Raw genomic sequence first — 17472 nt, forward strand, 5'->3', positions numbered from 1 at the left:
CTCTGTCTCTGTGGGACAAAAACAAAAGGCAGTTTCAAAATCGTTTATTTAAAGCTGTCTCCAGGGTGGTCCCACTTGGACAGCGTTAGAGAGAAAAAATATACGTTTGTCTCTGTGTAAATACATGATTCAATTAGAGAAGTAAAGAGCAAAATAAAAGCGTAAATCATACAACGCAGCATAAACTGTTTCTGTAGATGTTTTTATGAAGCTGCCAGCCTGTGAACCCGTGAACCAACACACACTTATAAAAATGGGAGAGGACACCTTCATAGTGAAAGGTAGATAAAAAGTAGAGAAGGGATCACTTTACATTTGTTTCACCACAAAGAAGCATCACCTAAACACACAGGAGGATAAACAGCTGTAACATCTGTCCCATTGAATATGTTTGCGGTTGTGTGGCTAACATCAAAACGTCAAATAAAGTCCCGTGGCAGTAATACCGGTGAAAAAAGCCATAGGCGTCAGTTCTTATGAAGCTAAAAGGAGACTTCACTGTTGGTGATGTCATTATACAAAGTGCCTGGTTAATGTTTGATTGAATGTTTCTTGGCTTGTTTAAATATTTGAAATCTTTGCCAAATGTTTAAACTGTTGGAGACGGAGGAAGGATGTCGCGCTTGACACTTCGGCGGAATTTAGAGGGTGGAAAGAGTGCTTAAATTAAGTTGTGCATAGGAAATCTATTTCTAGAAACCTTTGGGGTAGATGTATTAGGGAATTAAGGGGCACTCCAGCACTTAAACTTAAACTCTGACAAAATTGGAAATGTCACAGGAATTATCTGGGCTTGCAGACAAGGGTAAGTCTGCAGGCATTTAACAAGCAGAGAGGAGCTAAAACCTCATGGGAAAAAAAAAATATTTTGTTAGGCTGAAAGGGATTTATTTTAGCTTTCAGTAGGTCTTCTGTTCAGAACTACTGAAATAGCCCTGTTACAGATTTTAGCAGGTGGCAGAGAGCCTGGAGAGGTGGGCATATGCACTGGAGAGAAAACGAATGAAAGACAGTAAAAGCAAGAATAGAATAGAATAGAATAGAATAGAATAGAATAGTCATTGTAAATGTAAGACTAAATACATGTGTATGAATGAGAGGGAGACGGGGGAACAATGAAGGTGAAAGGAGTAGAGGTAGTGAAGGTGTATGAGTTTAAATAGTCGGAGTCAGCTATCCAAAGAAAAAGACACTGCATGAGAGAGTTGAACGCGAGAGTGCAGGCAGGCTGAAAATAAGATTCAGGGGTGATTTGTAACTGTGGAGGTGGCGGAGTTGAAGATGTTAAGATTTAAATGGGGGGTGACCAGGATGCAAGATTAAAAATGAACAGCTGAGATTAGATAAAGATGGAGCTGTCTTATAGGCAAACTTCAAAAAGATGATTTCATTTTCTAGAACTGGAGTTAAATAAGATAGGATGGTGGCTGGACTAGACTCTATCTGCCTTTTTAGGTCAGTGGGGCTAATGTATTAGTCAGAAAAAGCAGAGGATATGGCCGTCAGATGAATGCTCTTTAAGGTAGGATTCAAAGGCAGTCTCATGGTTCAATGATATGTCACATTATGGACTGATAATGTCCTGATATCTACTGCAGGACCCAATGATAATTAAAACATCATTTAGAATCATTACTTCAGTATTAAGTTTAGAAACTCATTAAATCCTAAAACATGATGTTCGCCTAAAACAGGGATGTCAACATCAATGTCAACCCACTTTTCTGTCAGTGTAAGGAAATACCCGAAATAAATAAAGAGTAGCTACACTGTTATCAGATCAACATGAATAATCTTGGTCTCTATGGACAGGTAAGATGTCAGATAATATTATTAAGCATCTGGGTCGCTGTGACTGGTACTGTACCTGAGTAAATTCTGATGAACCAAAGAAAAAACATTCAGAAAGAAAAGAAAAGAAAGTGAAAGAAAGACCATTATTGCTGTGTGACACAGCAAGTTTAGGAATAGATCCGATACCAAGTAAATACAAGGTTAGTATTGCCAATACCAATACTTAACCCATAAAGCCAGTTTATTCAGGGGAGAGCAGTGTGTCGCGATTTATGAGATAAATCACCTTGAATTTGCAATTCCTGAACACATTTTAATGATGTGATGAATGATGAGTTAACACAGCAAAACACACCTTTCAGCTTTTCGTGTATTTTGAAACAGGGGTTTTGGGGGGTCTTAGACCTGGAACCTGTCTTTAAAGCACTTTGGGTCAACTTCTGTTGTTTCAATGTGCTACAGGCTATAAATAAAACAGATTTAAGAGAAAGACATGACAAAAAGGTTCATAAATGTTTTCATAGTGCATAGAGGTATACTTTTATAATTAGGTGGGCTACATACTGAACTTAAGATGATTAAAGCAAAGTATCAGTCCCATTGTGCTAGTGTCATTCTGATGCCAATATTTAGTTGGTATTGATACTATTAATATTTGGATGGATCCTCCCACCTCTACAGACCATAGGAAACTCCAGTAGATCAAGGGTGCCTTGTTTAATGCTGCATCATCTCTCTACAGGAACTGTACAGGTAATATCCTGACAGCTGTAATAGAGGACCAGAGCTGTGCGGCCCTACTTAGTTACGGAAGCTATGTGTGAAAGCTCATCTCTCCAAACTAAAGAGAAGTCTTAAAATTCTTTGGAGACGCGCATATGGATCTGGCTGCAGGCGGTGAGAATCGGGCAGCTCAAGATATCATTTTGAATTCGTTTATGATTAGGGAGTTTTTATTATATCATGCATTCAGTAACTGAAACAAAAATCATCAAACGTGAAAGCTATTTTGGTTATTTCGGCGACTTCTGGACATTATGTTAAACACTTGTGCTTTAAGCTTACACTGTTACCACGGCGACCGAGAAGCGTCAGCATTTATTAACCGGCATGAACAACGTCAGATGATTTTCGTTCCCCAGCAACACCAAAATAAAAACGAGACATCCGCTGCCTTCTTTCTGATTTCACACCGTGTGGGAATATTCGACCACTCAGTGAAACCGATTTCTCTTTTTTCTACTGAGTGCCAACGTGGTAGTTTCTGTTAGCGGAACGGTTTATATTCTAGCACACGGAACCAGAAAAGTTGGAGGCGGAAATTAAACCTGTAAACAAACGTATAGCTTTAGTTAGAAGCGGTTACAGTATGTGCACATTGATTGTCTGCTGAGCCCAAAGAAGATGTTTAAAAACACATTCCAGAGCGGTTTTTTGTCTATTTTATATAGTATCGGCAGCAAACCTCTTCAGATATGGGACAAAAAGGTAAGCAGCCGCTCAGAACGGAAGCAGGGAGCTGTATGTTGGCTTAGCGAGCGGGGCTAAAACTGGCTAGCATCATGTGCACTCACGCCGCTTTTAAACTTCGCACTGTTTTATGGCTGTAGACGTTTTCTAGATGCACTTTAAATTCACGACGCGCAGTTCTTGTTGATTACTTGTAGAAGCAACATGATACAGGGTAGCCATGGAGGCAGTGCTCCAGTGCTAATGTGCTAAACAGGAGTTGTTACTGGTCAGATATTCAAGTATGAGCTTTGCAGTCCTCTCTGCATGGCCATCTATGCAGTGGTGACAAATGATCTGAGACATGAGATATCCATCCATCCATTCATTTTCTGCCGCGTATCCAAGTCCAGGTTGCAAGAAAGCACTCTAAGTAGATAGACTCAGACTTCGCATTCCCCATCACCTTGTCCGGGGGTACACGGAGGCGTTCCCAAACTCACCCAAGAGACATAATCTCTCCAGCGTGTCTGAGCTCCTCACCCTAGCTCTGAGGGAATATTTCTGCTGCTTGTATCCGCGATTCTATTCTCTTGAGCGACTGGTAAATTGACAGTTTCCCTTAATGCCAAGCTCTCTCTTCACGGTCTGCATCATTGCACACGCCACACCACTCCATCTGTCAGTCTCCTGTCTCTCCTTTCCCATAAGCAAGATCCAGAGATATTTGAACTCCTCTGAAGCAACAACTGATCTCTAACCCGGAGGTCGGGCGGCACCACCCAGTGGTGTCTCCAAACGTCTGTAATTCATTTCAATTCAATTTTATATAGCACCAAATAACAACAACAGTTGACTTGAGATGCCTCGAATTATAATGTAAGGTACCTACAGTAATGCAGAGAAAACCCCAACAGTGAGATGACCCCCTATCTGCAAGGACTTAGCGACAGTTGGATAGAAAAACTCAAAGCTTGAAAAGCAAGTATTAGGTTCAGTGCTTTGCGGATTGGGCAGCGATCAGGGGTGGGGGTCCTGGCAGTCCCAATCCCTGGTTGATGAATCTGACTTTAGATATGAGACATGCCTTCTTCATTCATTAGTTTTGCTTCGATATCCCACATCTGATTCAGGGGGGTTTACAGTTGGTACGCCATACAGCACTCTAAACGCTCTGGGAAACATCCTAATTTCTCCATTGAAAATAAGGGAACAAATCTATTTCTGGGTTTTCACAGGTGAGGAACGGTCACATAAAGAGAGTCACGGACAATGACATACATTCGAATGTGCTGGAGATTGAAGGAACAAATGTCAGGTGAGTTTGTCTGTTTACTTATTAATCAAAGGTCAACTTTATTTTCAGTTCTACGATATGTACAGGATATGTAAACTGAAAATTATAATAATATACACAATTATATAATTATATAATTATATACACTATTGCAGTCCTGGCATATTTAACATGATATTATTTTTTTCAAGCTCTTGGATGCATTGATTGTCTTCACTTTGTGTATAATATGTCTTTGTGTTCTGTTTGAAGTATGTGTACATTAATGTATCATGTAGATGCCAGGCATAGTAATGAGATTTACTTTCTTTAATATTTTTGTCTTGTTAAATAACTGAGATAAATCCGTTATTTAAGTCTCGCCCATCCTAGCTTCATCAACTCTGTCCTCCCTACAGCACCACCTACATAACATGCCCTGCAGACCCCAAGAAGACCCTGGGGATCAAACTTCCCTTTTTGGTCATGATCATTAAGAACCTCAAGAAGTATTTCACCTTTGAGGTCCAGGTAGAGACATTTAAATGCTTTGTGATTGGCTAACATACAGTCTGGGAATCTACCATAGACCTGGTGCTACGTGTGTCTCAAATCTCCCTCTCAGGTTCTGGACGATAAAAATGTTCGCCGGCGGTTTCGAGCGAGTAACTATCAGAGCACGACGAGGGTGAAGCCCTTCATCTGCACCATGCCCATGAGGCTCGATGACGGCTGGAACCAGATTCAGTTCAACCTGTCCGACTTCACCAGGAGGGCTTATGGAACCAATTACACAGAGACGCTACGTGTACAGGTTAGTGCACACATGAGGAACCTCTGAGTCTTTCCTGTTTCTCTACAGGGAGTGCAGAATTATTAGGCAAATGAGTATTTTGTCCACTTCATCCTCTTCATGCATGTTGTCTTACTCCAAGCTGTATAGGCTCGAAAGCCTACTACCAATTAAGCATATTAGGTGATGTGCATCGCTGTAATCAGAAGGGGTGTGGTCTAATGACATCAACACCCTATATCAGGTGTGCATAATTATTAGGCAACGTCCTTTCCTTTGGCAAAATGGGTCAAAAGAAGGACTTGACAGGCTCAGAAAAGTCAAAAATAGTGAGATATCTTGCAGAGGGATGCAGCAGTCTCAAAATTGCAAAGCTTCTGAAGCGTCATCATCGAACAATCAAGCGTTTCATTCAAAATAGTCAACAGGGTCGCAAGAAGAGTGTGGAAAAACCAAGGCGCAAAATAACTGCCCATGAACTGAGAAAAGTCAAGTGTGCAGCTGCCAAGATGCCACTTGCCACCAGTTTGGCCATATTTCAGAGCTGCAACATCACTGGAGTGCCCAAAAGCACAAGGTGTGCAATACTCAGAGACATGGCCAAGGTAAGAAAGGCTGAAAGACGACCACCACTGAACAAGACACACAAGCTGAAACGTCAAGACTGGGCCAAGAAACATCTCAAGACTGGTTTTTCTAAGGTTTTATGGACTGATGAAATGAGAGTGAGTCTTGATGGGCCAGATGGATGGGCCCGTGGCTGGATTGGTAAAGGGCAGAGAGCTCCAGTCTGACTCAGACGCCAGCAAGGTGGAGGTGGAGTACTGGTTTGGGCTGGTATCATCAAAGATGAGCTTGTGGGGCCTTTTCGGGTTGAGGATGGAGTCAAGCTCAACTCCCAGTCCTACTGCCAATTTCTGGAAGACACCTTCTTCAAGCAGTGGTACAGGAAGAAGTCTGCATCCTTCAAGAAAAACATGATTTTCATGCAGGACAATGCTCCATCACACGCGTCCAAGTACTCCACAGCGTGGCTGGCAAGAAAGGGTATAAAAGAAGAAAAACTAATGACATGGCCACCTTGTTCACCTGATCTGAACCCCATTGAGAACCTGTGGTCCATCATCAAATGTGAGATTTACAAGGAGGGAAAACAGTACACCTTTCTGAACAGTGTCTGGGAGGCTGTGGTTGCTGCTGCACGCAATGTTGATGGTGAACAGATCAAAACACTGACAGAATCCATGGATGGCAGGCTTTTGAGTGTCCTTGCAAAGAAAGGTGGCTATATTGGTCGCTGATTTGTTTTTGTTTTGTTTTTGAATGTCAGAAATGTATATTTGTGAATGTGGAGATGTTATATTGGTTTCACTGGTAAAAATAAATAATTGAAATGGGTGTATATTTGTTTTTTGTTAAGTTGCCTAATAATTATGCACAGTAATAGTCACCTGCACACACAGATATCCCCCTAAAATAGCTAAAACTAAAAACAAACTAAAAACTACTTCCAAAAACATTCAGCTTTGCTATTAATGAGTTTTTTGGGTTCATTGAGAACATGGTTGTTGTTCAATAATAAAATTATTCCTCAAAAATACAACTTGCCTAATAATTCTGCACTCCCTGTATAGTAAGAATTTGGCGCAATATTCCTTTTTCTCTTTTTAACATCTGCTCTGTTTCCCCCCTCAGATTCATGCTAACTGTCGGATAAGGAGGGTGTATTTCTCCGACAGACTGTACTCTGAGGATGAGCTTCCAGCTGAGTTTAAACTCTACCTGCCTGTCCAGAATCAGAAGGCCAAGGTTAGTACATCTCTCCATATACGTGAACGCTAATACAGTGTTACAGTCAAAAAGTTACCATTTCAGCTCTCAGTCTGTAAAAATGTTGTGTAGAAGTTCAACACTTGTCTGTCTGTGTCTTGCAGCAGTAGAGCTTCTTGCGGTGTGCAGCCCCCCCGATGTGACTTGGAGTTTTAGTTGTGACAACATTATGCAGATTCAGTGTGACATTTAGTTTTGACTTTTTCGTGAGTCTCTGCACATTCAAGTCTGGTCTGATGTTTCCTTGCACTGCTGTATAAAGATAATTGAATAAATAATAAAAGTCCACCATGTCCATTATTCTGGGGTTTTTCCAGTTTGCCACCATCCTGTGCATCCTAAACAGTATTTATGAATGTTGACCACCTTATGCCCTCGTCTATATTTCCTTCTGACACAATGCAGAATCCCTTTATTTTTTTTTCTTGTACTAGAGGTATGAATATCAGCAGAAAGACTTAGTTTCAATGAATCATTGTTGCTATTAAAGCTATAACACTTGACAGGAACAAAATATGATCTTTACCTCTGGTCCTTTAAACAAATAAGATCCTGACACTTGCTTGTATCTGATTTTAATCCTGTTATTTTACATGTCAGTAGTTTTATATTTGCTAAAAGGTTTCTCAGATTTGGCTCTCTATTATAGAAATATGTTTAGATGCTGTGATGATTGTGACATTTATTTTGATTAGGCTAACTACTTCTAGCCCAATTCCATAACCACACCTGTTAATTTACAATATTAATAATTATAATATTAGATTTTGTATGGTTACGGTGGTTTCTTCACAAAATAAATATCTATAAAAACAGAATGTGTGCTTAGATAAAAGCCTTTATGTGAACATTATCAAGCTCTGGTCTGTTTGTTTTAGGCAGGCTTTTTCTGCTTGATCTGCTTCATTTGCTTCTTCTGTGTTTTATTCAGGTGTATTTATTACCTGTGCTGTTTATTACCAGGTTGTAATAAAGTTTTTTGGGGAAAAAAATATCTTCAGGTTTTCTGTTACCACCTCAACCGAGTTGTTTATGGATCGGTTCCCTGGCTACACAAAATAGAATGAAGATTTTTTTTTTTTTTTTTATAAAGATTCATACAATAATTATTTCCTCAGATGTTTATTCAAATTAAGCGAGACGGGGGGGCGGGGAGGGGTTCACCCGGAACTAGTATAAGGGAAACGAAAACCCGTAAACAAACGAATCACGTGCAATAGCAACCAGCGATATGCGTAGCAACTGCTTGAAGGGTCTCAAAGTGCGTAATGTCTATGGAGTGAGCTCAAGGATGTTTAAAAACACCTCACAGTGCACGTTTTGTCTGTCTTATAGACCATCGGTAGCAAACCTTTTCAAATATGGGACTAAAAGGTAAGCAGCGGGTGTAGAGGGTGTATTTTTCCCGAAAGACTGTACTGTGAACATGAGCTTCCAGCTGAGCAGTTTTGAGCAGATGGATGGATGGATCAAAAGACATCATCACAGGGTCTCTGCTAATAATGCTGCTTGCTTTTAAGCTTATAAAGAATGATTACCACAACTGCTTTTGATGTGCTATAACATTAAGTACAGGATTTAGGATAATGATCTTATTTGTCAAAAACCGAAGGAGGCACACTACTTGTTTAAGTCTTTACCAACTGAAAACCTACTAGAAGTTGGCCTGGAAGCCCTTTTCATTTCTGCCATATTTCAGGCCTGCTTATAGAACAAAATGGGTTTGCATCAGAAGTTTGTGAGGGTGGTCTTTGCCTATGTAATTACTCTTAGAAAAACCTGGAAGCTATTCAAATAGCCAACAAACCACATCTTCACTGATATGTACTGTGGCGTCAAAACTCAGGGGAGGTCACCAAATGGGGGAAAGAGTTAATGAAACACAAACAGACAAGTCCGTTAACCAGATAAATGATTTTTTTAATCAAACACCACACGTTTTCAGTGACAGTTGCCTTTCCAAGATAATCTTTTTGTTTGACATACAACTACAAATAAATCCACATCAACGTCCTGGTGCTCAGTCTTTTTGGAGAGGAATCCTTGTTTCCTTCAGTTTTCTACCTTCGGACATTTTCAATGTCATTTTTAATATACCGTCCGTAATACTGGAAGTTATATTGCATCCAAGGATACATGCAAAAGTCAGTCTGGTCTATGTCAAGCCCTGGAGATTCTTAAGTGGTCCGTTCAAGAAGCAACTTACGAACAAAGCCAGAGGAACCTGAAGGGTTTAAAAAGTCAGAGGTGAATGCATGTGTATGCCTCAGTATATAATGAAATGAATAAATATAGGGCCTTACCTGAGCCATCATTCCCATGAATGCCCACAGTCTAAACATCTTGAGAGGAACGCTCACCAGGTACTGAGGAAAGAAATAGATTCCCTTTTTTAGAACTCAGCAGTTGCATTTATAACAGTGATGCTGTAAGCTAGCAACTCTTCTTTCTGTGCATGCACCAGGAACCTCTGAATTTCTGCCTTCATGTAGGAATAAAACATTTAGTAAAAACAGTCTGCTTCACATACAGAAGTAAAAACAGCCATCAAAGGTGTTTGAGGCTAAATGTTGCTCAGTTACCTCATGGAAAAAGGCAGAAGCCAGAAAAACAGCAGTTTGAGCCAGAAATTTGTTCACCCCCTTCCTCAACATTGGCTTATAAAAATATCTGCAAAACAGGGAAACAGACAAATGACTCCTGGTCTTTCTTTTTATATCTGGGTATATAACTATATATGCACTATTAATTAGACTAAAGCCAACCAATCAAACCATGTGGCAATACTGATTTAAAAAAAAAAAAAAAAAGACTTGTCATTACAGAGTTTGCTGCTCACCTCAGGCACCACTTGTGCACTGGGATGTTCCAGTTGGCCCAGAAGTATGTGACAGTCTCAGAGTTCCTGAAATCAAGAGCAGTTTAAGGAACTGATGTCAAAACTGCAGTGCGATTTGAATCAATATTCCTAGGAAAACACTCTTTGAAACCTATGTGATACATCATCTGTTGCATTTGGAAACACCATCACTTCTCCTACATCTGACAGACTGCTACAACAACATATTAAAGTAACAGAAAAATGGAAGAAGCAAAAAAATAAAAAATAAAAATAAATAAATAAATGAAAGATGAGAGGAGTCACACAGAAAATGTATGCTTGACGACTCACCACCAGTCCCTGTAGAACTCCCGGTCTCCAAACTGCAGGAGCTGCAGGAAATTTATTTTAGCTTTCAGTAGGTCTTCTGTTCAGAACTACTGAAATAGCCCTGTTACAGATTTTAGCAGGTGGCAGAGAGCCTGGAGAGGTGGGCATATGCACTGGAGAGAAAATGAATGAAAGACAGTAAAAGCAAGAATAGAATAGAATAGAATAGAATAGAATAGAATAGAATAGAATAGTCATTGTAAATGTAAGACTAAATACATGTGTATGAATGAGAGGGAGACGGGGGAACACTGAAGGTGAAAAAAGTAGAGGTAGTGAAGGTGTATGAGTTTAAATAGTCGGGGTCAGCTATCCAAAGCAAAAGACACTGCATGAGAGAGTTGAACGCGAGAGTGCAGGCAGGCTGAAAATAAGATTCAGGGGTGATTTGTAACTGAAGGATGGTGACAAAAGTGAAAAGGAAGGTTTATAAGGTTGTAGTGAGACCTACTCTAATGTATGGTTTGGAGACGGTGGCAGAAGAGACCAAGGTGGAGGTGGCGGAGTTGAAGATGTTAAGATTTTTACTGGGGGGTGACCAGGATGGACAAGATTAGAAATGAACAGCTGAGGTTAGATAAAGATGGAGCTGTCTTATAGGTAAACTTCAGAAAGATGATTTCATTTTCTAGAACTGGAGTTAAATAAGATAGGATGGTGGCTGGACTAGACTCTATCTGCCTTTTTAGGTCAGTGGGGCTAATGTATTAGTCAGAAAAAGCAGAGGATATGGCCGTCAGATGAATGCTCTTTAAGGTAGGATTCAAAGGCAGTCTCATGGTTCAATGATATGTCACATTATGGACTGATAATGTCCTGATATCTACTGCAGGACCCAATGATAATTAAAACATCATTTAGAATCATTACTTCAGTATTAAGTTTAGAAACTCATTAAATCCTAAAACATGATGTTCACCTAAAACAGGGATGTCAACATCAATGTCAACCCACTTTTCTGTCAGTGTAAGGAAATACCCGAAATAAATAAAGAGTAGCTACACTGTTATCAGATCAACATGAATAATCTTGGTCTCTATGGACAGGTAAGATGTCAGATAATATTATTAAGCATCTGGGTCGCTGTGACTGGTACTGTACCTGAGTATATTCTGATGAACCAAAGAAAAAACATTCAGAAAGAAAAGAAAAGAAAGTGAAAGAAAGACCATTATTGCTGTGTGACACAGCAAGTTTAGGAATAGATCCGATACCAAGTAAATACAAGGTTAGTATTGCCGATACCAATACTTAACCCATAAAGCCAGTTTATTCAGGGGAGAGCAGTGTGTCGCGATTTATGAGATAAATCACCTTGAATTTGCAATTCCTGAACACATTTTAATGATGTGATGAATGATGAGTTAACACAGCAAAACACACCTTTCAGCTTTTCGTGTATTTTGAAACAGGGGTTTTGGGGGGTCTTAGACCTGGAACCTGTCTTTAAAGCACTTTGGGTCAACTTCTGTTGTTTCAATGTGCTACAGGCTATAAATAAAACAGATTTAAGAGAAAGACATGACAAAAAGGTTCATAAATGTTTTCATAGTGCATAGAGGTATACTTTTATAATTAGGTGGGCTACATACTGAACTTAAGATGATTAAAGCAAAGTATCAGTCCCATTGTGCTAGTGTCATTCTTATGCCAATATTTAGTTGGTATTGATACTATTAATATTTGGATGGATCCTCCCACCTCTACAGACCATAGGAAACTCCGGTAGATCAAGGGTGCCTTGTTTAATGCTGCATCATCCCTCTACAGGAACTGTACAGATAATATCCTGACAGCTGTAATGGAGGATCAGAGCTGTGCGGCCCTACTTAGTTACGGAAGCTATGTGTGAAAGCTCATCTCTCCAAACTAAAGAGAAGTCTTAAAATTCTTTGGAGACGCGCATATGGATCTGGCTGCAGGCGGTGAGAATCGGGCAGCTCAAGATATCATTTTGAATTCGTTTATGATTAGGGAGTTTTTATTATATCATGCATTCAGTAACTGAAACAAAAATCATCAAACGTGAAAGCTATTTTGGTTATTTCGGCGACTTCTGGACATTATGTTAAACACTTGTGCTTTAAGCTTACACTGTTACCACGGCGACCGAGAAGCGTCAGCATTTATTAACCGGCATGAACAACGTCAGATGATTTTCGTTCCCCAGCAACACCAAAATAAAAACGAGACATCCGCTGCCTTCTTTCTGATTTCACACCGTGTGGGAATATTCGACCACTCAGTGAAACCGATTTCTCTTTTTTCTACTGAGTGCCAACGTGGTAGTTTCTGTTAGCGGAACGGTTTATATTCTAGCACACGGAACCAGAAAAGTTGGAGGCGGAAATTAAACCTGTAAACAAACGTATAGCTTTAGTTAGAAGCGGTTACAGTATGTGCACATTGATTGTCTGCTGAGCCCAAAGAAGATGTTTAAAAACACATTCCAGAGCGGTTTTTTGTCTATTTTATATAGTATCGGCAGCAAACCTCTTCAGATATGGGACAAAAAGGTAAGCAGCCGCTCAGAACGGAAGCAGGGAGCTGTATGTTGGCTTAGCGAGCGGGGCTAAAACTGGCTAGCATCATGTGCACTCACGCCGCTTTTAAACTTCGCACTGTTTTATGGCTGTGGACGTTTTCTAGATGCACTTTAAATTCACGACGCGCAGTTCTTGTTGATTACTTGTAGAAGCAACATGATACAGGGTAGCCATGGAGGCAGTGCTGCTAAGTTGCTAACCTGAGTCACACATCAGTAATTGAAGTTACATTCGCTTGATTGAGTCATTGGTACCATTCACACGGTTTTACGGGCTAATGTGCTAAACAGGAGTTGTTACTAGTCAGATATTCAAGTATGAGCTTTGCAGTCCTCTCTGCATGGCCATCTATGCAGTGGTGACAAATGATCTGAGACATGAGATATCCATCCATCCAGTGTTGGGGAGTAACGGAATACATGTACCGCCATTACGTATTTAAAATACAAAATATGAGTAACTGTATTCCGTTACAGTTACCGTTTAAAAAGGTGGTATTTAGAATACAGTTACTTTGTTGAAATAAATGGATTACACGGCGGTACTTTCCTGTTTCATATTGTGGCGGGTCAGGACTGTTTGGGTTTTGTTTGACAGCTGTGTTCTGCTGTTCCAGGCGGCAGCTTTAGGGTTGCCATGGTTACAGGGTGACGCTCGCTCTCTCTGCGTGTTTCCTGGGTGAGAGAGCGCCTTTTTGTTATTGTTGTTGTGCTAAGCTAATAGGCAGAATGCTACAGGCATAGCTCTAAAGAATGTAGCCTCATGGGCAGTGTAGTCCGTGCTGCAGGGAGAATGGACTGCCATACTCGTTATGTGTCTGCGAGCGCCAGGAGGGAGAAAAAGGCGAGTGGAAAAGTACCAGCAGTCATCGAGCAGAAACGGGAGCTGGAAGCATGTAAATATAATAATAACCACTGCAGCCAAGAAGAGTGCCTGACGAGCCCAGTTGTAAGTACGCTATTAAATGGTAAATGGTCTGTATTTGTATAGCGCTTTACACTATACACAATCATCCACCCATTCACACACACATTCACACACTATTAAGACTCGACTGTACGCTGTGTTCCGTTGGAGCAGCCTTTCAACGCCTCTCTTTGTCTCTCGCAAGCAAAGTTGACCCACACAACAAAGTAAAGCTATTTTTCGGCTACGAGCCCGACATGGAACCCGGCGTATTAGTCAGAGGTCCCTTTACTACGGGTTCGGAGCCGCAGACCTTCAGTAACAGTAATAAATCACAGCAATAGTACATTCAAGTAGTTGTAAAAAGCATGATAACATATTAAGTAATCCAAAGTATTCAGAATACGTTACTCTCATCGTGTAACGTAACGGAATACGTTACAGAATACATTTTGGGGCATGTACTTTGTAATCTGTAATGGAATACATTTTAAAAGTAACCTTCCCAACACTGCATCCATCCATCCATCCATTCATTTTCTGCCGCGTATCCAAGTCCAGGTTGCAAGAAAGCACTCTAAGTAGATAGACTCAGACTTTGCATTCCCCATCACCTTGTCCGGGGGCACACGGAGCCGTTCCCAAACTCACCCAAGAGACATAATCACTCCAGTGTTTCTGAGCTCCTCACCCTAGCTCTGAGGGAATATTTCTGCTGCTTGTATCCGCGATTCTATTCTCTTGAGCGACTGGTAAATTGACAGTTTCCCTTAATGCCAAGCTCTCTCTTCACGGTCTGCATCATTGCACACGCCACACCACTCCATCTGCCAGTCTCCTGTCTCTCCTTTCCCATAAGCAAGATCCAGAGATATTTGAACTCCTCTGAAGCAACAACTGATCTCTAACCCGGAGGTCGGGCGGCACCACCCAGTGGTGTCTCCAAACGTCTGTAATTCATTTCAATTCAATTTTATATAGCACCAAATAACAACAACAGTTGACTTGAGGTGCCTCGAATTATAATGTAAGGTACCTACAGTAATGCAGAGAAAACCCCAACAGTGAGATGACCCCCTATCTGCAAGGACTTAGCGACAGTAGGATAGAAAAACTCAAAGCTTGAAAAGCAAGTATTAGGTTCAGTGCTTTGCGGATTGGGCAGCGATCAGGGGTGGGGGTCCTGGCAGTCCCAATCCGTGGTTGATGAATCTGACTTTAGATATGAGACATGCCTTCTTCATTCATTAGTTTTGCTTCGATATTGCACATCTGATTCAGGGGGGTTTACAGTTGGTACGCCATACAGCACTCTAAACGCTCTGGGAAACATCCTAATTTCTCCATTGAAAATAAGGGAACAAATCTATTTCTGGGTTTTCACAGGTGAGGAACGGTCACATAAAGAGAGTCCCGGACAATGACATACATTCGAATGTGCTGGAGATTGAAGGAGCAAATGTCAGGTGAGTTTGTCTGTTTATTTATTAATCAAAGGTCAACTTTATTTTCAGATCTACGATATGTACAGGATATGTAAACTGAAAATTATAATAATATACACAATTATATAATTATATAATTATATATACTATTGCAGTCCTGGCATATTTAACATGATATTATTTTTTTCAAGCTCTTGGATGCATTGATTGTCTTCACTTTGTGTATAATATGTCTTTGTGTTCTGTTTGAAGTATGTGTACATTAATGTATCATGTAGATGCCAGGCATAGTAATGAGATTTACTTTCTTTAATATTTTTGTCTTGTTAAATAACTGAAATAAATCTGTTATTTAAATCTCGCCCATCCTAGCTTCATCAACTCTGTCCTCCCTACAGCACCACCTACATAACATGCCCTGCAGACCCCAAGAAGACCCTGGGGATCAAACTTCCCTTTTTGGTCATGATCATTAAGAACCTCAAGAAGTATTTCACCTTTGAGGTCCAGGTAGAGACATTTAAATGCTTTGTGATTGGCTAACATACAGTCTGGGAATCTACCATAGACCTGGTGCTACGTGTGTCTCATATCTCCCTCTCAGGTTCTGGACGATAAAAACGTTCGCCGGCGGTTTCGAGCGAGTAACTATCAGAGCACGACGAGGGTGAAGCCCTTCATCTGCACCATGCCCATGAGGCTCGATGACGGCTGGAACCAGATTCAGTTCAACCTGTCCGACTTCACCAGGAGGGCTTATGGAACCAATTACACAGAGACGCTACGTGTACAGGTTAGTGCACACATGAGGAACCTCTGAGTCTTTCCTGTTTCTCTTGGTAAGAATTTGGCGCAATATTCCTTTTTCTCTTTTTAACATCTGCTCTGTTTCCCCCCTCAGATTCATGCTAACTGTCGGATAAGGAGGGTGTATTTCTCCGACAGACTGTACTCTGAGGATGAGCTTCCAGCTGAGTTTAAACTCTACCTGCCTGTCCAGAATCAGAAGGCCAAGGTTAGTACATCTCTCCATATACGTGAACGCTAATACAGTGTTACAGTCAAAAAGTTACCATTTCAGCTCTCAGTCTGTAAAAATGTTGTGTAGAAGTTCAACACTTGTCTGTCTGTGTCTTGCAGCAGTAGAGCTTCTTGCGGTGTGCAGCCCCCCCGATGTGACTTGGAGTTTTAGTTGTGACAACATTATGCAGATTCAGTGTGACATTTAGTTTTGACTTTTTCGTGAGTCTCTGCACATTCAAGTCTGGTCTGATGTTTCCTTGCACTGCTGTATAAAGATAATTGAATAAATAATAAAAGTCCACCATGTCCATTATTCTGGGGTTTTTCCAGTTTGCCACCATCCTGTGCATCCTAAACAGTATTTATGAATGTTGACCACCTTATGCCCTCGTCTATATTTCCTTCTGACACAATGCAGAATCCCTTTATTTTTTTTTCTTGTACTAGAGGTATGAATATCAGCAGAAAGACTTAGTTTCAATGAATCATTGTTGCTATTAAAGGTATAACACTTGACAGGAACAAAATATGATCTTTACCTCTGGTCCTTTAAACAAATAAGATCCTGACACTTGCTTGTATCTGATTTTAATCCTGTTATTTTACATGTCAGTAGTTTTATATTTGCTAAAAGGTTTCTCAGATTTGGCTCTCTATTATAGAAATATGTTTAGATGCTGTGATGATTGTGACATTTATTTTGATTAGGCTAACTACTTCTAGCCCAATTCCATAACCACACCTGTTAATTTACAATATTAATAATTATAATATTAGATTTTGTATGGTTACGGTGGTTTCTTCACAAAATAAATATCTATAAAAACAGAATGTGTGCTTAGATAAAAGCCTTTATGTGAACATTATCAAGCTCTGGTCTGTTTGTTTTAGGCAGGCTTTTTCTGCTTGATCTGCTTCATTTGCTTCTTCTGTGTTTTATTCAGGTGTATTTATTACCTGTGCTGTTTATTACCAGGTTGTAATAAAGTTTTTTGGGGAAAAAAATATCTTCAGGTTTTCTGTTACCACCTCAACCGAGTTGTTTATGGATCGGTTCCCTGGCTACACAAAATAGAATGAAGATTTTTTTTTTTTTTTTTATAAAGATTCATACAATAATTATTTCCTCAGATGTTTATTCAAATTAAGCGAGACGGGGGGGCGGGGAGGGGTTCACCCGGAACTAGTATAAGGGAAAC

At 40.3% G+C, this 17472-nt stretch overlaps 3 protein-coding genes across 5 annotated transcripts; 2 read left to right on the plus strand and 1 right to left on the minus strand.

Moving 5' to 3' along the window:
* The first annotated feature begins 2923 nt into the window (after positions 1-2923).
* On the plus strand, positions 2924-8136 carry LOC146362977 (cilia- and flagella-associated protein 20). Its single transcript, XM_084919919.1, has 6 exons — positions 2924-3282; positions 4482-4561; positions 4939-5050; positions 5145-5333; positions 7008-7121; positions 7247-8136. The coding sequence occupies exons 1-6, from the start codon at positions 3199-3201 to the stop codon at positions 7250-7252; spliced, it is 585 nt and encodes a 194-aa protein (XP_084776045.1). The 5' UTR covers positions 2924-3198; the 3' UTR covers positions 7253-8136.
* Positions 8137-8762: 626 nt separating this feature from the next.
* LOC146362978 (diacylglycerol O-acyltransferase 1-like) lies at positions 8763-14664 on the minus strand. 2 transcript variants are annotated; one of them, XR_014799259.1, is made up of 6 exons: positions 14457-14664; positions 10315-10466; positions 9982-10047; positions 9725-9812; positions 9446-9508; positions 8763-9366 (listed from the first exon to the last, which is right to left on the minus strand). XR_014799259.1 is itself a non-coding variant. In XM_084919751.1 (5 exons), exons 1-5 carry the CDS (start codon positions 14465-14467, stop codon positions 9298-9300), a joined length of 297 nt encoding a protein of 98 aa, XP_084775877.1. In that variant the 5' UTR covers positions 14468-14664; the 3' UTR covers positions 8763-9297. The 2 variants fall into 2 exon arrangements, 1 of the variants encoding a protein (XP_084775877.1); XM_084919751.1 differs by lacking the exon at positions 10315-10466.
* On the plus strand, positions 12518-17280 carry LOC146362979 (cilia- and flagella-associated protein 20-like). 2 transcript variants are annotated; one of them, XM_084919750.1, is made up of 6 exons: positions 12518-12869; positions 15192-15271; positions 15649-15760; positions 15855-16043; positions 16152-16265; positions 16391-17280. In XM_084919750.1, exons 1-6 carry the CDS (start codon positions 12786-12788, stop codon positions 16394-16396), a joined length of 585 nt encoding a protein of 194 aa, XP_084775876.1. In that variant the 5' UTR covers positions 12518-12785; the 3' UTR covers positions 16397-17280. The 2 variants fall into 2 exon arrangements, with proteins under 2 accessions (XP_084775876.1, XP_084775875.1); XM_084919749.1 differs by lacking the exon at positions 12518-12869 and adding an exon at positions 12876-13847.
* Positions 17281-17472: the final 192 nt, after the last annotated feature.

Source organism: Perissodus microlepis, chromosome 22 (genome assembly GCF_051167445.1).
Source record: "Perissodus microlepis isolate ML-2025 ecotype Zambia chromosome 22, ASM5116744v1, whole genome shotgun sequence".
Classification (NCBI taxonomy): Eukaryota; Metazoa; Chordata; class Actinopteri; order Cichliformes; family Cichlidae; genus Perissodus; species Perissodus microlepis.